The 24,850-nt window shown below is 38.7% G+C and overlaps 1 protein-coding gene across 1 annotated transcript; it reads left to right on the forward strand.

The window, feature by feature from the left end:
- Positions 1–1,708: 1,708 nt before the first annotated feature.
- Positions 1,709–24,451, forward strand: shmt2 (serine hydroxymethyltransferase 2 (mitochondrial)). The gene is made up of 12 exons (XM_071493935.1): positions 1,709–1,867; positions 9,469–9,660; positions 13,343–13,422; positions 14,165–14,365; positions 14,619–14,700; positions 17,028–17,150; positions 19,154–19,293; positions 19,415–19,577; positions 20,028–20,127; positions 21,426–21,581; positions 22,365–22,472; positions 22,703–24,451. Exons 1-12 carry the CDS (start codon positions 1,835–1,837, stop codon positions 22,828–22,830), a joined length of 1,506 nt encoding a protein of 501 aa, XP_071350036.1. The 5' UTR covers positions 1,709–1,834; the 3' UTR covers positions 22,831–24,451.
- Positions 24,452–24,850: the final 399 nt, after the last annotated feature.

Below are 24,850 nucleotides of genomic sequence, written 5' to 3' on the forward strand. Positions count from 1 at the left end.
GTATGTTTCCCAGAATTCCAACAAAAAACATCCAATAAATTAAGAAAGAAACTACACAACAGATGATTGTGTAATACGCAGCACCATAGGATCACCTGACACATTGATGAAGTGGTACATCCGCCACAGTTCGTTGACTATAATAACCGTGGCGCTGGAGTCTAATAAGAGCAGTACTTGGAAGTGTCCCATGCTTCTCCAAATCCTGACATGTAAATTGTAAAATGTACAACAGGGTTATAGATTCACACTGAGCAAGCAAATATCTCTTTGCTCATCTTTCTTAAGAATAGTGACAGCACACAATAGCTGACACATTCATTAATGCATATGGTGATAAAACTTGTAACGACTTTTAACCTCTGTAATGGGAAAGTCTGCACACCAATCAGAAATAAAATATTACACCCATTTCTGGAAATGTTATGGTAGTATTTCATTCATCCATTTCACAATGCTAGATGATTTATTTTTGTTTTTTAAGTATATTTTGGGCATTTAATGTCTGTATTGGTTCAGTCAGTAATTACGGGATGAGAGAATTTGGGAATAACATGCAACATAGTTCCCAGTTGGACCTAAACCTGGGACACTGCAGTTCATAGTGGGCAGCTTAACCCATAGGCCACCAAGGTAACCCATTTATTTCTGTTGTGGGGTAAAAGGATGTGATGCCTTTCTGAGCATTCATTGGACAGACTGCAAAAAAGCACCGTGCACTGATAACCAGTTTGAACGGAGTCAGGCAAAAAAAGTCATATTCATATTTACTGTGAGTTTTGAATCACACTCAAGCTGACTTGCCTTACAGTGTTTTGGGAGGTAAACAGAGCACCACAAGAACATAGAGAAAGCATTCATACTCCACAAACAAATCAAGAGGAGCTGAGAGTCAGCCCTGAACCTTCTTACTAAATCTGCTGAAAACGACTACATGGAAAGTACTCAATAACTCCCCTCAAGATTTAATTGCAAGGCTATTAGAGTGCAGTTTTATGTGTCCATGAACAATTTATTACTTGTTTGTTTAACATACTATATATCATCCACGTCAAACAATTGCTCATTTATTCATTAATTTTAATGTTTATTTATGTAGGGACAAGTATATAGCATGAACCTAAGCCAAAAAACCATTTATAGTCTAAGCTAATTTTCAAAGACAGTACATAAAACTTACTGTACAATACATACAGAGCGGCACAAAAAACAAACAAGTACCATGAAACAACAAGCACTAGATCAGTAATGAATACATGACTGATTCATCTTTAAAAGCTGTTTCAATCTCAGATTAAAATGATCCCATTCACGGTCCAGGTTGAGTTCTGTGGGGAAAGCGTTCCACATGTTGATCCCCCGTCTGTCACCTTTCAATTACCAGTTCAAACACCTAATGTTGCTGAGCTGGACGACAGGAACCACAGTGTGACTGCACTTTATTTATTTATAGATAAGATATTCATAGATAAGTTTATTATTAGCAAATGTAATGAAATTTAGCACATTTTTGCTTGATCAAAGCTGTGAGGTATAGTCTGCATTCACAACTGTCACATTTAAACACCTACTGTAAACTTGCACGTCATTTTAAAAATGGAGATGTTGGGTGGTTTTAGATATAGAAAAACAATGGATCCCTGAAAGCTGCCTTCACTCACTGTAGTCTTCCTGGCTTGTGTAGTTTCCTACGGCCTACGATTCCCATCAACGCTTTCGGCAAGATAAGCGTAACCGGCCGTTGCCAACAACTTTAAACAGCCCCCTCGGAGCCCGTCAGCTGTGTGTGTCTCTTGGCTGCGCCGCTCCTTCTTCTGGCCTGAGAACTGGAAACATGCTGTCCTTCACCCTGAGACAACTCACACGGGTAGGTGTATCATTAAGTACAATTTTGAGTCATTGCTACTTCGCGGTGTCTTTCGGGAGGGTAATATAAGTGGCGTTTCTGTGTAGTTGAACCGTTAGCTAGCTTAACGTCAGTGTTGGTCAGAAGGCTACTACGGTCGTGCTGGGTTAAGTTCCCCACTTTTGCTTGAGCAAGCTGTGCATTTGTCACCAAATGGAAGACTATTTGCAGCAGTTCACCGCTAGCTGTGTTTTCTATCCTGCTCGCTTTGCATTCTTGAAACCTTGACAAATGTGAGCTAGCTCATAAGCTAGGAGGCTAGTTGTCAGCCCACGTTACATAGCTGCAGCTGTGTCCACGCAATGATGCAACAGCGACTGCTCAGTTTCGTCATGTGGGGGAAACTGCAAGAAGCATCACGATTAAGTTTAAAGTTAGCCACAAATCTTAAGTTATTTAATTAGAAATGAAATGTGCCTCACTAAATTTGTGGTCACCGAAACTGCAGGTTAATTCATTTAACAGTTACTCAGCTGTGCACACGCTGTTTTTGAACAGAGGGGTTTCACGTCACGGTCAGTCTAGATGACCCCATGTAGATAATAGAGGAGAAGGTTCACAGACGATGATATATTAACTATAAATGAATGGTCCTGCCCCAATAACGTCCAAAGTGCAAAATGAGGACAAAATTAGCACCAAGCAAATGTTAACTCCCAACTTTAAGATAATTATGTAATAGATAAGGCTGTATTTCTGCCAGACTTGGAAAGAAATTTCTCATGTTTTAGCAGTGTCAGCAGCTTCTTGACCATTGAAGTATTTATTACTGTGGGGTAGCTGCAAAGATTATGTAATCTTAATATTTTATTAGGATGGTATAGATATTACTCTTATGTATATGGAGTATCTAAGCTCCAAGGTCCACTTACCTTATACTCTCAGCTGTCAGTTTATTAGCCAGACTTGGTTAAAACTAATACTGAAACTATTAAGTCTACTCTCTCATTTAAAAGGGGTGGGGTATTTACAACACCTTTCAGTATAACGTGTAACAGTTTATCAGCACCACAATGTGCAGCCACTTCATTGACCGTGCAGTCACCTTTCAAAAAAAGTGGTAACAATATCTGAACATTATAGCATTCAAGGAATTATTTCAGCCCTGCATTTTGTGAATTTAGTTTACAATATAAGAAAGACCACTACAGACTACAGCCTCAAATCATGCATTACAGTTCAATTGCGTCCTCTAATACAGTGTCAGTAGTACTATAAGTTTTGCAAAGTTGTCATTTAATTACAGGACATACAATGTCTGTTAAATGGGATCTATTGTTATAGTAAGCCATTATGTTTTTGAAATGATTTTCTCTCTGTGACAGTAATTGTGAGATACATTCATTTTGAATGACTGAATTATTTCAGTTAAGAGTTTTGGGGGAAAAAAAGTTTTATAGTTTGTCAGCCTTTGTAATCGATCAGTGGAGACTTCAGGATGATAGAGGTATTTGGAGGGTGTGTTAAGAACTATTAATAGCCTAATTTTGAACATAATGAAGTGACCCATTTTGGAGATGGTGTGAATTTTGTCTAGCTTCTCAAACAACTAGGCTATGCCGAGTTTGTTCCAAAATCTTGTGGCATGTATTCAGACCTAGTTTTTATAAGTCACTGTCAGTATGTTTGAAGTTTCCAATTAAACTAAATGGCTCACGTGCTTGCACGCTTTTCCTATTGATGCTAATGGGTTAACTGTGCATCTTCATTGAATTTCTGAAGGACTCACAAGACTCTCATCTTTTTGGTCAAAGCATGTGCTGTCCTCATAGGTTCTGTGTATGTAGGAGAAAGATTTCAGTCCCTGTGCATTTCTTGTTGCTGCTGACCTCAATTTCTTTAGAGGACAGTTTTAGGATTGGTCCATCAAGATGGCTTGCTATCAGGGAAACTCAGCTTTTGTGACTTGGGTCTTAAAACGTTCATCTGTTGCTGTTGATATTAATATCTGTGGAAGACTGATTGCTTTGGCCATTATGGGGTTATTTGCTCTAAAATGGGCCAGTTCCTGCAGGTATTAGACTCCTAAGATTCTAGTTAAGTCAATTTAAGAATTCTGAATCATTTCTAATCCCATTATGAAAACCTTTCTCCCAGTGCAAAGGGCAGAGAACCAAGGCTGCTTCTTGGCTGTTATTTCACTCTACATTGTTTTTCTTTTATGTATTTCTTTCTCAATTTTGAATCTACTTTTCTGTAAAAAGTTTTATCAGGCTCTTTTTTATGGGAAGTTAGTTCTGGTAAAGATTATGTTTCAATTGCATAGATGTTTATTGCCCCTGTTCAAATTATTGAATCAACTGATAAGGATCAACGTATAATACGCACCTTTGAACTTTTGAAGAACCCCTGAATTAAAAAAAGACACATTTACATTTTAATGCAACAGTGCAGCAAACTGAGTGACTATCATAGAATGTAGCATTTGTAATTGCACATTTTAGCAGATTTTATGTTTGACAGTTCTGTGAAGCATCTGGGAATAAAGGAAAGGGGATTGGGCTAAGGTTCAGTTCAGCAGCATGAGAACATTGGAGAGCATATGGCGCATTGCTATTTCCACGGACTGCTGTACATCTGTACATCCATCAGAAACATTTTTTAAACCACTGGTGTTCATAAGAACCAGAGGCCAGAGGTCATATAGAAAGCTGAAATGCTGCTAAAACATCCTTACTTTTTAGGGCTTGCTGTTCTGAACACTTGAAAATGTTAAAATGTCCATACAAATGTGTCCTTTGCTTTTCAATGTAAGCAACAAAACAACAACAATTGAAAGATGAATGAAGTTAACTGCCTTAACCTGTTTATTACCCTACTGCTACTGCTGAATGCTAATGATTCACTGGTATTACCTAAGTCTAGGCCTGTCAAAACTGGACAAGGTGGAAAGTCAACATGTCAATGATGTGACTGGGAAACTGGCATATATTTACACCAAGAGAAACTCTTCAAGTATTAACCTTTTGAGGCAGTTATCTTCTGCTTTTTTTTTTTTTTTTTTTTAATTAATGCTGGAACACAAGTTTGATTTTTAATGTGGAAAGTGCATTTTGATTCGTGAAATTTCCCCCCACAGAGTTGAACTACTATGTATCCTTGTTTTTATACTACTGAAGTAATTTACAAAACAAAAATTTTAATGTAAAAACAAATTAAAGTTAAAATTACTTTGTATTTCTTTGTACTCTGTACTAAAAGATTAGAAATTAGTTTTGCAGGTCTTGCTTTTTGTTGGTGAGCAGACCTGCTGCCCTTTGCAGTTTGGTGCCTAACTCCTCATTGTGCTTTTGCTTGAAGTTCAGAAGAAAATATTTCCAGTGTTGCTACTTCTCTCAAAAGTTACAGTCAACAGAGGTTAACTCCATATAAAACAGGCCACAACCCTTTCTGGAAACCAATTTTTTAATGTGTTTTATTTATGTTGCCAACATCAACTGAGTGGCATTGGCACATTCAATATCACAGACAGATAAGTTTTCATTATGTTTTTATCTACCTTTTAAGCTGGTTTAGATGACACCCTCAAGGCAGCCTGTCTGGCTTCTTCACCTCCCACACCAAAACCACAAAAGACTTAATTTAATGCTTAAAGACCCCAGCTTTTGACATAACCTAACAATGTCTCAGCCGATGCATTCTTTAGCTTTTTATGTTCAGTTTTATCCATTAAACAACACAACAGACATAAGTTTGTCAGCGCTGATTCATGGCTTCATTCTTTTCTTCAGGAGTGATGTTCATAAGTTGCTTGGAGCTACCCTGATTTGGTGAAACATGGCAGCCATTGGCTTAAAAATTTCAAGCACTCCTCATTTCAAGACAAGCCTGAACACACACCAGACAAACAAAAATCTGCCAGTGTCTTGGGACACCTCACACTACTATTGAATGTACTGAGTGGATGTTCTAAGCCTTTTTGCTTTTGTTTGCTTACATCTTTATGAACTTTGAAAAGGAGAACTACATTTAACAAATTACCATTTCACTTAAATGAATGCCAAGCACAAGCAGGTTCCAGTTTCACAAATCTGACGATCTGCTGTTTTCCTCTGTTTTACATCCTAATAAATTGAATATTTAGCCATTTGAAAAATGTTACATTGGGCTATGGAAAATTAAGCAGGGCATTTTTCAGTAGTTTCTGATGTTTGATAGAAATTATTACTTGATAAATTGAGGTAATAATTGGCAGTTTTATTGGTGAAATAAATCATCAGTTGCAGCCATGTCCATCTCCCTCTAAATTATAGTGGATTGAAAACCAATATAAACTGATTTTCTGTCCTTTTACTACTGGTACTGGAACAATATCCACAGTTACTTAAAAGCATTATCTTTCACTCTCACAAATAGACATTTATTAAAATAGTTTGATTGTATTTAGGTGGCTCAAATGTGCCTTTAGGTGACCATAACAATATTTTACAATGCAGGAAAACCAAGTGATATATTTCTATTTTTCATTTAACAAACTAAGCACTTGACATGGACAGTGAGAGGGTTGTGGGCACAGGCACAAGAAAGGCCCTGAGCCAGGCTGTACCTCAACAGTGTCACAAGCACAATCCACAGCTGTATCGAGACATACTGAGGCATCAGGTAGCCTGTTGTAGAGCTATTTGACCATCTTCTTCACTACATAAAGTGTTGTGGAAAGATTATAGCATAAATGTATCGTTCCGCTGCCTACATCTCTTGAAGATTGGCTTTGTTGCTGGCATCGCTTAAGTCTCAGATTGTCACCCTGACAACCCTTTGAGTGGAGTCGCTTTGGACTCTGCCTCTGTCCCTTCACGCCTCTTCACCCTATCCAGATTTCTCAGTCTAGTGTCATCCAGACTGAATCACAGGGCAATTTGTAACGGACAGCCCTGCTATTAGTCAGCGACAGGGAAAGAGCCAACTTCATGTCAGACTGACGGATGCTGTTGCCCTGTTGACACTTCTTCTCTTCTACCTTACATATCTTTTTTTTCTTCACTGTTTCTCTAGAGCCTGCAGTTTTCCTTGTGTTACCAGGCTGATTGTTGTTTGGTATAGCCACTGATGGACAGCAGTCATCTGTAAAATTGACTCGCTTCGGGAGCTGCTTCAGGAAATGGGCAAAAATAATACAGAACTAGGATTAATGAAATGATTTTCTGTCTTCCCGTTTCTTCTTCTCTGCCATTGTTCTTTGGGCACGGATGTTTGACAGGAAAGGCAAACTGCCAAAAATTAACTTATTATTGTCACACAGATACAGAGCATCTGTGACTCTGCCATTATTTTTTGCTCAGCACCTAGCTTGATGTGGCCTATCCCGCCCCTTTTCTCACAGTAGAGTTTTCATCAAGTTCACCTTCAAACGACAGCGTAATCTGTCGCCTAAAAATAGTCCCACTGTGACATATTTGGTGCTTGTATCTTAGCTCTCACTTTTCTTGGATCAGTTTATCTTGTGTTTATTAATTAATCTCCTGTAATGATCAGGGCTGTGAAATGAGGCAGGAAAGCAGAGGGGTAGACCACAGGGACCGACCTGTGTGTTGTTTGTTTAAGCTCAGAGATGTCCCGTTTGGATGCCATGGAAGTGATATGGATAGCAAGAGGAACACATAAAAAAAGCCACATGAGCACTACTTGGCACGGAGGAGAGGGAGGAAGCGTCACTCTAGTCTGTTTTGTAGCCGTCAGTTGCACTATAACTATGGCAGCGTAGTCTTATGTCGACTTTTTCTGTGGCCACTTTCCCTGGCACTGGTGTGTCCCAGCAGAAACCCAGACAGCGAAGGACAGTTCCCGTCAAGATTTAATGACCCGTATGATTCCTCAGCGAGAAATGTGTCCTCAGAGGCAGCCCGACCTGTCTCTCCAGGCTCTCATCTCTTCCAAAACCCTGTGGGGGGGCCTTTCCCCTTCTCCACCATCACCACTGCCACTGGTGACAGAAGGCCAATGTAGAGATTGTTAGAAATCGGCCATTAATGTGCCAGTGTCCCCTTTGCCACTCCCATGAGCAGAGAAAGAGGCAGAGTAGAGATGATGGGACAAACAGCGACGGAGTAGAAAACTATCTTTAAGCTGCTTCTGAGAGTAAGGGGTCTTCTAAACTGTTTATTTTTTAGAAATAGATGTAAAATAATAAGACTTTGGTTGGTCATCTTTGCTTGCAGTGAAGCTTTCCCATTTAGTGTAGCATTTATTTTTCTGGCCAAAATTAACATTCATTGTTTTTGTCTTTTATGTTTAGTTCCTTTATTAGATCTACAATGCAATTAAGCCACTTCAAAAGATTAAGGGCCCAAATACATTTTTAGACCACATGGAAAAAGCGTAAATAGCATTTTTTTCGTCTTATGGGTGTCCTCAGCCAGTCCTGAGTGTTGTGTTAATTGCTTTTTAATGGTGCTATTAAAGGGAGGTTGTCCCTCACACCCCAGCACACCTGTACAGATGATAACTATAGGTTGGCTGTGGTGGGATTGATCTCTACACAAAGTCATAATCATTGTTGATTAAATGACACGAGGGAGCCAATTTGTTCTGAGTACAATCAACCTGTCAAGGATTTTTTTTAACCTCTGAGTGTGTCCCATACGGTACTCTCCCTGTTTGTGATTTATACACTGGTGCTGTGCACTGAAGGGCACACACACAGCTTTGAGATTTTATTATTGTCTAAGCTAAGCACCTACTCTGTGTAATACCAAGCCAGACATAATGCAGACTGATGCCAGTATGTAGTAGGATACATATTTAACTTGGACAAAAAAAGAGACAGTCAGTAAAAATTATATGGACTTTGCACACTCACATGATCAGGAACTGCAGCAGCGGCAGCAGCAGAAGAACTTGCCAGCACCAGTCCAGATTAGATAAGCAGGAAGTGCTGAATCTGTTCTCTATATGCCTCCTTTGGTACACTGAGGCTGTAAAAGTCAGTCCCCCAGTTTATAGAAGTGCTGATAGAGGCATAATTGAACAACCATGCTGATTATTGATATCATGCAAACACGCCAGCTTCTAATTATACCAGGCTACATATGAGTGTGTGTGAGGAACAGAGGAGGGCAAGAGACTAGAAATGTCTCTTTATTTATATAGAACAAATCAGGGTGTCATTTCAAGTATGTAAAATTATCAGATAGATTATATAGATAAATTATTTTCATTGTAACCTGTCTTTTAAGGGAAGAGCCCCTACTGCTTTTATCTTCATGTTCACGTGACACACATTGTTTTCATTGTTTCCTTCATTAATGTTTCTGATGGCATTGGAAATATAGCACATGCAACACATACTTTAGTCCTACTAGTTTTATGGTATTTTTTCAAATTAAAACCGTGGTAACTGGCATTGCAGTAGTGAGAGTTTGGTGAAATGACACAATCTGCAGCTTTGTCTTAATTTGGCAACTTATGTCATTCCTCATAAAACCAATTTTAGTGCAATGACCTGGTGTTAGAAGTAAGTTTACAAAGGTTAACACACTGTCAATTAATCCTTTTCCATTTTCTGTATCCACCCTCTTTCATCAAAACCCAACCCAACCCTTCAACTTTTCTTCTTAACACAGCCACTGTGCCAGAGAGTCCCACTTCGTCTCAGTGTACGTGGTCAACAGTCCCATGCTGCTAAACGTACAGTGGATGAAGACCGTCCGTGGACGGGCCAGGAGAGCCTGGCTCAGGACGACCCTGAGATGTGGGATCTGCTGCTGAAAGAAAAGGACAGGCAGTGCCGCGGCTTAGAACTCATTGCATCTGAGGTAAAACATCTTTCAAATATATAACTCAGGCTACACAATTAATTGAAATGTAATCAAAATCACAATATGGCCAAGTGCAATATCCAAATTGCAGGAGCTGCAAAAAATCGCAGTAACTGCAAGAGTTGGCTGCAAAAGAAATGGGGAAGACATCCAGAGTTCTCAAGTCTGATATTAGGTCTGTGAAGGATGCCAGGATAAGGTTGGATGCAACTTGGGAAATGTATAAAGGAACTGGATTGAACTCTGAGACATTTCCATGAACCTCTTGATTTGTCAGTCAAGAACATGGTGGCAGATACATAAAAAAGATACTTTGAGTGGAAAAAAAATATAGATTTTTTTTCAGCCTTTTTCAGCCTTTACCAGAATATAATGACCTATCTTACACCATTTTGTATTGATTTAGTCGGCTCGTTTTAAGACATTTAATGTTAACAGCCACTCTAATGGATGAATGAATAGACTTGCTAGCCCGATGGATATCTATTCTATCTTGTATTATTTTCTATATAACTGCTGACAGCATTGACAGAAAAGCCTTTATTATTGGTTTATTAGGGTTCATACTCTAGATATATACTAGAAATGATATTGCTGTTGCAGTTAAAAATCATGTGCCACAAATATAAATATATTTTTGGGTCATATTTTTTCCCAATCATCTTGCTGTCGTATGTTTCAATGGTTTATGGCAGTAAATTCCCTTGTTTTTAAACAACAGTGGCTTGCTAGGCCAGTAAAACTTAGACCATCTGGCTCAAACATTCAAATCATAATACAGATATAATTAACTTAAACAGAGGCAACACTGTGTAGCTTTTGCGTGGCAGCGTAAATAGCTGCCACAAGTGGTGATTACAGGATATTTGCACACTAAATTCTGTTAGGCTCTGACTCCAGTGGTTATGGGTACAAGAAGCAGTGTGCCCCTAGAAGCTAACAACTCATGTACAGAAACCAAAGCCTGTCAATCACACAGGCAACAAAAGCAAAATTATCTTCTCAGTACAACCCAGCAATCACACTGGCCACTCATGTCAAGTCATCCTTCAGCTCATCTGATTGACAAAAAACATCTGAGTCCAAAGCAGTTGTGTGCTAAAATGTAGATGCCAGGAGCTATAGTCTCTTCACCTCTGACATGATGTCCATTCTGAGAATACTGAGCTAGCTTCTTCTTATAGATAGATGAAGACCCACAATGGTGGTGTGTGACATAGTGCAGAGATCGTACCCACTCAACTCAAGTTACATAGAGCAAGAACTTGTGTTCAGGGGAGTAGGGTTGAAAGAGGCGCCATTCTCAGTCAGTGTACTGTTAAAATGATTTTGAGACTGTTATTCTAAGGTAAAATAGTTGCATAATGTTGCCGTAAAAAACAAAAACATGATCCAATCAACCCCCCTATTCATTCATTATTTCAGCCACTGACCAACTGTGCACAGTGTGCTGTAAGTTATTCTTGGCTTGAATGACTTGAAGCACATTTGTGTAACTCTTTCTTTTCACTCCAAGGCTGGATGGTGTGAAGAGGGGAATTTTACTATTCAAAAGACCAGACAAGGTTTTGTCTTGCATTGTTCTTTCTCTCTCTTCTTGTTTCTTCTTTGCCACAGTAGCTGTTCAGTGGAGTATATCAGCCTCCTCTCAGCACAAAGCCTGACCACTCTAGTGTGAGATAAAGCTGATATCTTCATTCTGCCACCTCCCCACCTCACTCTGCAAGGCACATCACAGTACAGCTCAGGCAGACAGACATACATTTTCCCGCACATACACATACACTCTTCAAGACACTGAGAGGCAAATGCATTTCCTTTTCTAATATATGCACGGTCGTCAGCATGACAGACGGACGCAGCAGAAAGCTGTTACTGGAGCTGTTATCTCCCTTGATCTTCTCTTGGCTCCCAGGTGAAGCATTAGCATAACTATACACACAACACACACACCACCACTTTGCGGGAGAGAGTGGAGACTGTAGGTGTTTGTGTGCTGTCTGTCAGACGCTATTACTGGCCAGTGTGATACTACAGTATACAGTACAGTGTTGTGTCAGGAGGTCATGCCAAAAGTGGTATCCATTGTCAGCTACGCAGTTTGGGCTGCACACATTTATATATGTAACAGATTGTCCTGTCAGGTTTATTTGTATAGTCCAATATCACTTACACTGTGTCAAACTTCACAAGCCCGCAGTCCCAATCACATTTCCTTTTTTACCCCACTCCCATTCAGAATCTGTGATTATTTAATATTGTATCTTTTTGTTTATTTTCCCCACATAGTGCATGTTTATTTAAACACTGACACATTAACACATTGCTTAGAGAGGGATTAGTTAAAATTTTGAATGAAAAGCTCTGTCTTAAGATATCCTCTGCTTCCATGCTTTATTATAATATTTTGCACATTGTCCTATTGTTGTTTGTGTAAAATCTATGAAGTGTCAATATGGCAGGAAGGTTTATGCACTATCTGGACAACCTCTCTTCATCTCCAGGATAAAAACCCATAAACACCTTAAAATTATCTGTCACCAACACTTGACTTCCAAAAAAAGAAAAAGATGAAACCTCAGGAGAAGAAATTCAATGATGCATTATTTTCATCAGAGGGATACCATAGAAGCTGTAGGTGGGCAATTACAAGATGAACAGAAAGTTGTATGTTGTTAGTTGAAAGTAGAGGTGCAGCTTATAAGGATTTTGATTACTGATTGATTTACTGATTAATTACTAGAATAATTGTCCTTGATAATTGTCCTTAAAATCACTACATGTGTGATTTTAAGGACTAATCCTTTAAGGACTAATCCTTAAAATTACACAATTTTCTGTAGCCAACAACAATCGACCTCTTCAAATTGCTTGTTTTTTTTGAACCACCAGTCTTAAACCCAAAGGTTTCCAGGATTACTATCACATAAGATGGACAAAAAGTAAAAGTCATTACATTTGAGAATCTAGAACAAGAGACTTTTTAGTACTTACGCTAAAAAAAGACCTTGAACAAAATAGTTCATTAAAATATATGTCAAAGTTGTTGTTAATCTACTTTCAATGGATTGATTGACTAATTGTTGTAGCTCTAGTAGAAATATAGAAATAGGATCATGATTCAGCTGTTAGATTATAATTGTTCCATATTTGGTAGCAGAGTAAATCTAGTAAAATAAATCAAAGGAATGAGTCTACTGACATCAGGCCAATAAAATGTCTCAGTAAATGAGTCCTGTATCAGTTATTGGTATTGCTTATTAAACTGAAATATTATTTAACATGTCTTTTTTATCTTTCAGCACATGGACAGGACATAAAAGAAAACTTTTTGGGGATAATTGTACTCTTTTGCAGCAAACCATACTCACGGAAATTTGTTTTTCTTGGAAAACACATTACAAAATGATTAAAAAAGGCCATACCAATGTATCTCAGCATGTGCAGAAAAGTTTATTACATTATCTTGTATCCTCCAGCAGCAAGGCGATAAGCATTGTGAAGTGCAGACTGTTAGTCTATGGAAGTCCAGAGGTTCAATACTGTAATGATTGCCTTTAGCTGGAGGGGGATTTCTCACTATCACTTAACAGACTTTAATTTGCTGTCCTTGTCCCTTCTGTCCACTCACGCCATTGATCTGAGTGTGTGTTTGCTTTTGTGTGTGTTCCCACCACAGAATTTCTGCAGTCGAGCAGCTCTGGAAGCTCAGGGCTCCTGTCTGAACAACAAATACTCTGAGGGCTACCCAGGGAGAAGGTGAGTGTTTATTCAGCCACACCCCAGCTTATTAACGTGGTTGATATTTTCTGCTTCAGGGCATTTGTCACAGACATGCACAAATAAACACACACATAGACACACACTGAGATATATACTGTGTTCTCTAGCTTGCCCTATTACTGTATAGTACATGCCAACCACACAGCTAATAATCCACAGCCTCTGCCTTGCCCAAGAAAATTCCTCAGGGGATAAATTGCAAGAATTTGGTGCCAGGCTGATAGTTGCACGTTTTCTATTTTCAATTTTCCTGTTTTCTGTTATTTCCCTTGGATAATTTACATTTATCAGCAGCAAAGAGAGAACTGATATGTTTCGAAATGCCTCTCATTTGATGCCTGAAATACAAGCCTACTATAAATCTTCCTCCCTGTGAATATGTTTAATTTTTGTTTTCTTCCCACATCCTACTCAACTACTCTTTAATGTAATGATGGAAAAAGGATTATCTCATTCAATGAGTGGATTGCACAGTAGCCATCTGTTGCTTTGATGAGCATTCACCTAGCATTTCACCTAGATGTCCCAGATCTGATGTCGGTCTCAACATGTATCACACTACCATTTGTTTCAAATGTATGAAAGTTGACAGGCATTGTTGAGATTGACTTAAACTAAATTCATATCTATGCTTAATCTAGCAGGTTAATTGCAGGAGTGATAGATCTGGTAATAATGTCCTTTCCCTTTTTCTCTTTCTGTCCCACGCAATCCGCAGATACTATGGCGGAGCAGAAGTGGTCGACCAAATTGAGCTACTGTGTCAGAGGCGAGCCTTGGAGGCCTTTGACCTGGACCCAGCAATGTGGGGCGTCAATGTTCAGCCATACTCTGGCTCACCTGCCAACTTTGCCGTCTACACTGCTGTGTTGAACCCCCATGACCGCATCATGGGCCTTGACCTGCCTGACGGAGGACAGTCAGTAGCCAGTGCAGCTTATATTTTATTCTTAATCACCCTATCACCTATTTGTCTTACCCTAACACTTTTCTATCCTGCCCCAGTTTCTTGATTGATCAGCGCAAGTGTGTCACTTGCAGGACCTGAAGATTAAATGAAATTTTATTTCACATTTCTGCCATAAATCAAGCTGTTTGAAAATTAATGTAATGAGTGTGTTTTTTCTTGCCTGTTTTTCTGTCTGTCTACATATTCCTTTTTGTCAATGCAGTCTGACCCATGGCTACATGTCTGATGTAAAGAGGATCTCGGCAACCTCAATCTATTTTGAGTCCATGCCCTACAAGCTAAATGTAAGTAGACACCCCTGCTGCTGATATCAACTAACAACTAACAAATTAACACTCTAATACAACTGATAAACCATCAGGTTTCTTAGAAATTATGAAAAAAATCAATGGGAATGGGACAACAAGCATTAAAGCATGTTATAGTGTTATGAAAGCTGTACAGCAAATGCAAGTTAAGTAATATTTGTAAAATACTTAATACATGTTTTGTATGCTCATACATTTTTGATCCTCTTCTAATGTCACATGAGAGGTTTTCAAAGTCTGTTGTTCTCTGACTGACTTGCGAACCGACCAGCACATGAATTAATACTTTTGGTCAGTACTCCGCATGTACTGGTGCTGCTACAGTCTGAAATGCGTCAGTGCAAAGCTTTGCTTGTCGTTGTTTACTTTTCTTTTTGCTGCTGCAAAAACACTCTGTACAAGGTCTCCCATGTTTCATTGGTGCGAGCGGTCATCATTGTTGACAAACCACACATTGTGTGAATGTTTGCAAAATAAAATAAGAGTATGTTGTATATATGGTATCTGATGCTGCTAACTGAATTTTCCTAAGCTCATGTACTGTAATAGGGAATGGGAGAAAACTGTTAAAGATTGGACAAAGAACAGTGAGTAGCCACGCCACCACAAGGCCAACACATGTAGAATAAGTACAGCTTACAATAAACCATAGCCTTGTTTTTTTTCTTTTTTTTTTTTTTTTCAATATTCCTGTCAATATGTTGGAAATACATTACACAACAATTTCAGTCAGCTTTATCAGTATGTATCAAATGTGAAGGCGTGGAGCAAAAGCACATCGGTTACTCAAATTGTTCGATATTTTTTAGTCATTGACTAAAATAACAAGAAAGACCAAGAAATTATTATTCTTCAACAAGCACAAATATCTAAATTTAAAGGACTGTTTTTTACCCTGGCCTTTCATCCAAAATGACTAATTAATAACAGTATATTGATTGAAATGAACAGAAAAAAAGTGAAAAAGAACCACTGTGATCCCATCGTAGGACATCCTGTTTCCTTTCCCGGCCCCAGAGGGAGGCCACAGGGCAGTGTGGGTAGGGATTCAGTGTCTAACTCGAGGAAACATCAGCCCATCAGATGCTTGCTGGCAGTTTCCTTGCTGGCATGTCCTTGTCAACAGAGGGACTTAAACTCAAGGGTTTTGGCTGATGTATGACCACTCTTCACACAGTGTAACCATACAGTCCTATTAGTGTACATAAAACAATTGAAGTGCTGCTTTTCACTTGCATGAAGAGCTGTACTACCAGGGCCACACAGATAATTTTTCAAATCAACATGTAGATAAGGTTGTCATTGTATACTAGTGTGTAGTATTTTAATCCTTGGGTCATAGTTGTGTGATAGTGTTGGTAGCGGCTGATGGATAGCCATGAGAGTCTGCATGTCCAGACCTGCTGATGTATGGCCTGGCAGGACCCCTCTGCGAGAGAGATAATGGGAAATCGACAGGCTGGCCAGCACCACTGGCTCTGTCTTCACAATGAGCAGCTTGATGGAGTGAGGGGCCATCCATAGATGTGCTCTGGAGATGGGAGATTATCAGGTTGTCTAAATAAAGCTTTCCATCCTCCTTTTCTCTCTTCTTTTTCATGCCGGCGTCTTCCTTATTCTCTATCCTATTTGTCTCTCACTTTGTTTTTCTGCTCCATCATTATCTTTCTCTCTCCTGCATTGTTTCTCTTTTCTTGGAGGAGGAAGTGTTGTAAAAGTTGAGATTCAGGCACGAAACACACTGGTCATTTTACTGGACCAGCTTGACTCCATTTCATGCAACTCTGAAGTACACCCGCTGAACAATGGATTGTCTAACATGTCTCTTAAATTGATCAGTTCAATGAAAAGAGCAGGAAAAGTCTCCAAACCAACCTCTAATCTGTCCAGCCTCATCACACCAGCCAAGTACATCCCTGAAAGGTTGAATTAGGATAAATGGGGGTGCAATTGCAATTACTGCAATTGCTCCATATTCCTCCATGATATGATAGGTTGAAATGTCTCCCTTAGATAAATTCCTTCCCCTTTTAAGGTAGCCAAAGTACTTCAAATGCAGCTACTTCAAATGAGCTTCAAATGGAAAAATCTCTCTTCCGTACTGATATGTTTTCTCTTGATCCTCAAGATATCTGACAATTTTTTTATTTATTTATTTATTTTTTTATCCTCTCATGTTCCTTTTTTTCCTCCTGACCCTTACTCTCCCTCTAATATTCTCATATCCCTCCTCCATTTCCTCTTTATTCTTTCCCCTCTCGCTCTGCCTCTTTTCTCTCCTCAATCTGTCTCCCTCTCTGCAGACTGCAACAGGACTCATAGACTACGACCAGATGGAGATGACGGCCAAGCTGTTCCGGCCCAAGCTCATCATTGCTGGCACCAGCGCCTATGCCCGCCTCATTGACTACGCCCGCATCAAAAAGGTGCATGGAGAACTCTGTATATTCAATTCTATCTGCAGCCTGTCGTCTCCACTTCTCATCCTGCATTAGGAAGGGCAGACCAGCTTTGTTCTCTTATTTAAAACTCAGTCAGCCTTTTCCGTTCAGCTGTCACCTGCTTGCCATAGTCAGACCTAGCCAGGATTACTTCCAAACAAATCTTTTCTAATTTCTGTCCCTGAGTAGAGATGTCTGTCTGCTCTAAATACTGAGCATTCACTTTTAAACTTCAACATGTCCAAACACGAGCCAATTTTTTAGGGTCTTTCACCCTCGCACACAACAACACAGATGCTGCCTTCCTCTCTTGCCTACTCAACCAAACTAAACATGGACACTTGCTCTGACTCACACATACACAGCAACTTTTAACTGCACACTTCACTGCTCCCTTTGACAGTGCACAAGAGGCCTCTTTATCTGTTTTGTTATACCCACCCGCTGACTCACTTCATTCACTCCATGACTGCTTCCCTTTGTTGCAGAGCTCCACTTTAGCTAGTACCATCAGATGGAGTGTCCCACCATTACAGAGCTATGTTTTTATTAAGCACCATAACTACTTTGCCACTAGGCCTGAAGTGGGGCCATATTTTCCCCCTGGCATGTCTCTGTGGAACTGTTCACTGTTTTATGGCAGAATCTTCTGGGCTGGGCTTAACTCCAGATTTTCAATGTTGTGTTACCTATATTGAAGGACACCCCAAAAAAAAAAAAAAAAAAAACTGAAAGTCATTTCACCGCCGATGTTCATCAGCTACTGCACATCACCCTCTTGTGTTCTTTACCCCCTCCAGTAACCCTACCATCTCCCCTGCCTTTTAATCTAATAAACATGTGCTGATCCAGTTTAGATAGAGGAAGGGAGATTGTCATGATAATGCATATTAACTGGAGCGCTAAAAAGATTGTTTACCGCTCTGATCATTCGCCAGCGAGTCATTTGCATGTTAGTGAGCTATTTATTGTTTGTACCTTTTTCAATAGATGTTGGCAAGAGACATCAAGGATTTATTGAATTATGCTGTAATATTTCTGGCCTCTGAAGAATGCAGAAGTGTGTAATTACACCAGCTCACTTTTAAAATATCTGCCCTTTGAGAAGATAGGTACTGCTAACAGATGTAGAGTTAGTTATCAACTTAACTGGTGGGGGGTGTAAATGTATTACTCACATTTGAACAAGCATAGCACAGTAGGGTCATGGGTGACACAGACTGAGGGAAGTTGAATCATGTAGTTGATTTTTTTTTTTTTTTTTGATAACTATAGTAGTTTTTTGTAGAAATCTGTATATCAAAATAATGCATATGCCAGTACAGTGCAGTTCATAAATATTTGCACAGTGACACATTTCCACTCGATTCCAGTACGTTATGTTCAAAATTTGATTGTGGCAAAAGCTAAAGTGCTGACTTTCAGCTGGGGGTTGATTGTGTTCATATCTATACTGGATTAACAGTGTAGGACTTGCCTTTTTGTACATAGTCTCCCAATTTTAAAAAATACTGAGTAAACTGAAAAGGTAATTGTGGAATGTTCTTAGCTTGCCAAGTCAGTCACCTGGCCTCAGTCCAGCTGAGTTTATGTCTCACTTGCTGAGGATGAAATTAAAGGCGGCAAACTGCCTGAAACAAGCTGGAAGTGAAGAGGGCTAAAATGTGCTGTAGAGGTTTTAGACTTCAGGCAGTTCATGACTGCTAAGGATTTGCAACCAAACATAAAGAATAATTTCACTGAACTTTTATGGCTGCAGACAGACAACTTCAAAGAGACAGCACTTTAACCTTACAATCATAGAGCCAAGCCAACAAAAAATGTCTCACTACCCTCAGGGCTTGACTACCTGCACTGCACTTCACAGGAATAATGTCATGATTTTGGGTCTTTACCGAAAAAGAATTTTTTAAATTTCCTGCCATTAGGTATAAATTTGAATCCTCATTTTGTGTTTGTTCCCTCTTTTTACACACTTTGTCTCTCAGCTGTGCACTGACATTAAGGCCTACATGCTTGCTGACATGGCCCATATCAGTGGCCTGGTGGCAGCCAAAGCCATCCCCTCTCCCTTTGAACATGCCGACCTTGTCACCTCTACCACACACAAATCCCTCCGAGGAGCCAGGTAAGAAGGACAGACACAGGCAGGGACAAATCAAATTACCATGGATGAAACCTTGTTTGGGTTTTTGAGACAAATAAAATTGTAAAAATGCTGTGTCAGTAAATTACTCTGTTTTGTCCAGGGCTGGCCTCATCTTCTACCGTAAGGGTGTTCGTTCAGTGGACAAGAAGGGAAAGGAGATCATGTACGACCTCGAGGACAAGGTCAACTTCTCTGTCTTCCCCTCCCTGCAGGGTGGACCTCATAACCATGCCATCGCTGGTGTGGCTGTTGCACTCAGACAGGTCAGCACAACACACGAATGCCCAATTTCAATGCAAAAGTAACTTAATTCGTATTGACTTAACACTTCATTACCCTGGTTATTTCCTATTAAGCTGATCAGTGGTGAATTAAATTTTACAGTGAAACAAAATCTTACTGCTAAGATGCTTTGGCACAACTTGACCCAGTGTGAACTGTCTGGATCTTAATGCTGTGCTAGATGGCTATATTTCCAGACCAATAGTTCTCAACTTACTTAGCTTTTAATCACTGAAATGGGTTCATGCCTACTTTTCTTATAACCAGTGATCAATCATTTTTTCAGGTTGTTTGATCCATTATCAAATTATTCAATATTTCTTTCCAAAGATGCAAGTTAAACAGACCCAAAAAAATACATTTAAAAGCAAACTCTAAAATCAATGCTTGTATCCAGCTCAGCTCTCTCTATCATTTGTGTGTGTCACCAGGCACAGTCTCCCATGTTTAAGGAGTATATCGCCCAGGTACTAAAGAATGCCAAAGCTATGGCTGCAGCTCTTCTCAGCAAAGGCTACACCCTGGTATCAGGTAATCTAAATTGTATTTAAGCTTTTTCTTTTTTTGAGTTATTGGTCCCAACAATGGAGAAACAGATGTATTTAAATTCATGTTGTGTAAATGGGACAACATGGGAAATGTCAATGTAACTGTGTCTTCAGTCAGGATAATGAAACTAGATGAAAGTGGTCACTTTCTGTTTGTGAGTGTATATTTGAATTTTGAACTGCATTTCATACACTGACCTCAGCTTTTTTTTTTTTTTTAAATGTATGTAGTATTCAGTTGATAACTCAAGACTTGTCCTGTGCTTGTGTGCATTCTCCTTGTTTTTAATCCTTTTGTATATGGCAGATAGGAAAAGGGTGTTTTATGCTGTTTAAGTCAAGTGTGTAGTACATTAATGGCTAAAGGAAGTTTTAGGCATTTTCAGCTATGTACATGTATAGAATAAATCGTACTCAGTTGGCAGTTTATTAGGTACACCTAGCTAAAACTAATGCAATCAAATACAGTACAGCAGTTCTACATTCAATGCTAGCTTCATGAAGGCCATAATGTTAATTTTTTATTGAAATTGTTTTCGAGAGGTGTTAATTCAATTGTGTGATAATTTTGGAGTGTGTAGTTAGTGGTATTGTTGAACTGCACTGCATTATACAGAGTGGAGTTTCTATTATCCAGCCACCCCTCACTTATATAAAAATGGTGGCCAAAATGATAGAAACACCTTTGAATAATGCAGTACAGTTCAACAGACCATGAACTGCAGCTTCAGAAATGTTGCATCTGACTCATTAGTTTTAGCTAGGTGTACCTAATAAACTGGCAACGGAGTGTATATTTGGTATATGAAACTAATAAAAATGTGTACAGTGTAAACTGAACAGAAAAAACAGAAAAATCCTGTTGAATTTCCTGCTTAAGTTTCTTAAAGTAATTTGACCTTAATCACAATTATAATCAATATAACTATCAGTAAATATGGTAAAATATCATAGAAAAGTCTTTTTTACTCTAGAAGTAAAATACAGTGCTATACTGTACAGTAAAGTAGATATGCACATAAGCATGGGCAAATGCAAGGAAGGTGAAGATATTAATCATCTATGGCCTTGACAATAAACTAACCAACAGTAATTCAGCTTCTTCATTAACTGCATACAGTTTCATGTCATGAAATTATCAAATCTAGTCACATTACATCGTCCATGTTAAACTAAAGCTAAGATTGTCTGATCAAAGGCTTAAAAATGAAGTTTGTGTCCACCAAGCCTCGGACTTTCCTGCTCTTCAAAAGTTTTGACTAGGAATGCTGAATATTTCAGATGGGACTGACAACCACCTGGTCCTGGTAGACCTGCGGCCTAAGGGCATTGACGGAGCTCGAGCTGAAAGGGTGCTGGAGCTGGTGTCAATCACTGCCAATAAGAACACTTGCCCTGGGGACAAGAGTGCCCTAACTCCTGGTGGCCTCAGGCTAGGTAAGGAACTACTTCATATTACACTACATTTAGCTTGACCTCTTGTCATACTTATTAAGAATATGATCAGAAACCACATTGAGGAAAATAAGAAAACAGTGCTGATTTGTATGTTCAAAAACTTTTAAATCTCAAAAAAGTGTAACAGATATTCCCACTCTGCCAAGATAATCAGTCTCAGTATGTAGTTCAGTTACTCAGCATTTTGTGTTCTATCTGAATACAAGGTGAGGGGTTTTCTTTTTGTTAAATTTACTTTGCAGTTAACATCCTCCTCACTTGATCTGTTTTGCTTAGTTTTTCAAAATGTAGTTCTGCATATGGAAATTAGTCAGCCACCAATTAAGCCACAAGCACTGAGCGAATCATGATTAATTAAGCATGTTTGGCTTTTTAATTATCTTCCAGGAAGTTCAAGAGCTCCACATCTACACTGCCATATTTTTAGCATTATCTTAAGGCAAAATATTTTACCTGCAATACAATGCTCTGCACTTATTACCTTCTCATTTGGACTGCACCTTTGTGACTCATTGGCTATCAGCATCTGTGTAGATTTGACACATCTGGAGTCTGTAGATTCATTGCTTAAATTTCAAGACACTCCAGGGTTCTGCTTTTTTCCTAAAGACCATATGGTTCCTTAGTAGGAAAAAAAATGCAAGAAAATGAATTACGATCAGATGAACTGTAAAATTAAAAGGAATAATTTGCATATCTTTACTTTTTAAAATTTTTTTTTTTAATTTCAAGTTGTGGGTTTTGTGCTCTTCTGTGTCCCAGGTGCTCCAGCCCTGACCTCCAGACAGTTCAAAGAAGCAGACTTTGTGCAAGTTGTTGAGTTCATGGATGAGGGCTTCAAGATTGCCTTGGATGTCAAGAAAAAGACAGGTGAGTCTTATGTGAGAAGGGAGAGGGATTACACTATAGCCTGGACATGTGTCCCAAGTTTCTGGGCTTTTTGTTCGCCGTTTTAAACTATGCATTTATTAGAAAGGTACAACATGCTGTATGTTATATTAAATTGTTGGATATGGAAACATGAGAGACAAAAATAAAACAAAGAAAGCTTAAAATGGAGAGCTGAGCATTCTCCCTCTCTTTTTTGTCGTCTTCTCCAGCAAAGCTCCAGGACTTCAAGAACTTCCTTCTTCAGGACCAAGAGACTGTTGCTCGCATCGCTGATCTGCGGCACCGTGTTGAAGCTTTTGCCAGGCCCTTTCCTATGCCAGGCTTCCATGATCATTAGGCCAGTCAGTATAGAGTCAGGGGGCTGAAGACAGGTGGTAGAAAGTTGGCTGAGAAGAAGTGTGTAAGGGGACGGGAAAATGTCATGTAGCTCGTGCCTGTAAATTGGGATGACTCTTGAGTTCCCTTTTTTTCCAATCAGATCTGGAAAACCAACTTTTTTATACTTCTTTACAATCATCAGTCAGTCTATTCTTGTAAAAACATGGCCTCCATACAGAGGTAAAGAAACATGAAAATACGATACAGTTTTTCTTTAGAGCCAAATAGTTTATTTTCTATTCTATGTGTAAAGATCGTTTTGCCATTTCTTTAATGTGGGTGTATGGGACGAAAAAGTAACTTGTCAAATGTACAGATGTAACACCAACACCAGTTATTGGTGTCACAGACTGTGTGACTTGATTAATATATAATTACTTATTATAATAAGTTACGCTGAAGAGTCTTAATTCTGTGAAGAGTCTTAACTAAAGTCACTACTGTAGATTATTACATTCACATGGAGACGTGTGCAGGATAGTTTCCTACTCTCATTTCTGTTTATGAAACCAGGTACACAAGGAAGCTTCATGATGTGAAGGGTTGTTCTGACAATGCTGTGTTGGCCTTCTAATATTTTTTTGGTGGAAATTTTGTTAAAAATCAGAAATTCACTCAAAATATCAAGTCTGATTATACAGGGGGTGGGATCTCGACATCTTTTGTTATACTTTAGTCCAGTATAGCTACACTACAAACTGTGGTCACATAAATTGTTTACATTTCACAGACAGTGTAAACAAAAAACAAATTTTATAAGCTTCAAAAAGCAGATTTTGTTTGGGGGAAATTGTATTGGATTGCATTACAACATCAAATGCCCAGTCTGTGTGAAAATCTAAATATGTTATCTTCTTTTGATGTTATTGTGATTGCAGCATCTTTTTTTCTTCCAGTATTTCATAGATGTCAGATTTTAATTGCTCCATATTTTTTAAGACAGATGAATAACCAACTGGATTAATAACAGAAATGTCATCTTGGATTATTTCATACTTCACTTTATGTGTGTTTACAAAGAGTATACTTTTCCATATGTTATTTAAAAAGAATAAACTATGTAACTGAAATCAGTTTACATATATCTAATACTAGTATCAATATGAGTTATTTCTCCAGAAGAATGTTTTGAAGAGCAGCATGCCTGATTTTAATGTCATTTATTTCACCACAGTGTGTAGTGATGGAAACTGACGCTGCTGGATTTGATAGAACATTTTCACTGCATTTTGTTGTGTACCTGGATCACAGATTGGTACTACATCATTATCACTGCATCAGTGAGGAAGATTTCTGTTTTTGAAATGGTCTTACAGCACAACCCAGAAAAAGGATGTCAGAAATGGTGTGATACTTCACTACTTTGCACAAAACACTGCTTAGTAAATTTTTTGACAGCCAATAAAGTAGACTTTGCCAAAATAAACCAATAAGTATTTTACTACAGTATTCATAAATCCATTGTTTCTTTTCACATCTCTGATATGTTGTCAGCTATTGCACATCAAGTTTGAACTAACTGTCTTTTACATAACATTTTTATGTGTGTTAGCTGAATCCTAATAAAATCCAAAAATGTATGTTGTGTAAGTGATGTTAATATACATTACCTCTCACATAATGTCACAATCAGCCATTTGGACTGTGATGGGACATGCTTGTGTGGTGGCATAGACACGTGTTAGATTGTTTGAGATTATGAGAGTAATAACTTATCTTTTTAATTAGATATGCACAGTATTGATTATTAGATTCACTTTTGGCTTCAGAGGATTTAGTAGTGGGGTTCCAGTTTATCTGGCAGGGTTTGGATAAGAAAATGTCCTATACTGACTGAAAAATGAAGTAAGTAACAGATCAAGTACTCATATTGTGCTCAAGTACAGTATAAATAAGTACATTTCTAGGTACATATACTTCAATATTTCTATTCATGGCTACACCTTTATCCTTTTACCCTGCATTGTACTTTCTATTGG

This window comes from Trachinotus anak, unplaced genomic scaffold (assembly GCF_046630095.1).
Source record: "Trachinotus anak isolate AG129_WGS33_773 ecotype Australia unplaced genomic scaffold, CSIRO_AGI_Tana_v1 ptg000013l, whole genome shotgun sequence".
Lineage (NCBI taxonomy): Eukaryota > Metazoa > Chordata > Actinopteri > Carangiformes > Carangidae > Trachinotus > Trachinotus anak.

What these genes read in the sequence shown, in the direction of transcription:
- shmt2 (XM_071493935.1), top strand. Translation starts at nt 1,835, where the DNA reads ATGCTGTCCTTCACCCTGAGACAACTCACACGG. An exon ending in TAGAACTCATTGCATCTGAG is followed by an intron (nt 9,661 to 13,342) that starts GTAAAACATCTT and finishes TTCCCACCACAG; the next exon opens with AATTTCTGCAGTCGAGCAGC. An exon ending in ACTACGCCCGCATCAAAAAG is followed by an intron (nt 17,151 to 19,153) that starts GTGCATGGAGAA and finishes TTTGTCTCTCAG; the next exon opens with CTGTGCACTGACATTAAGGC.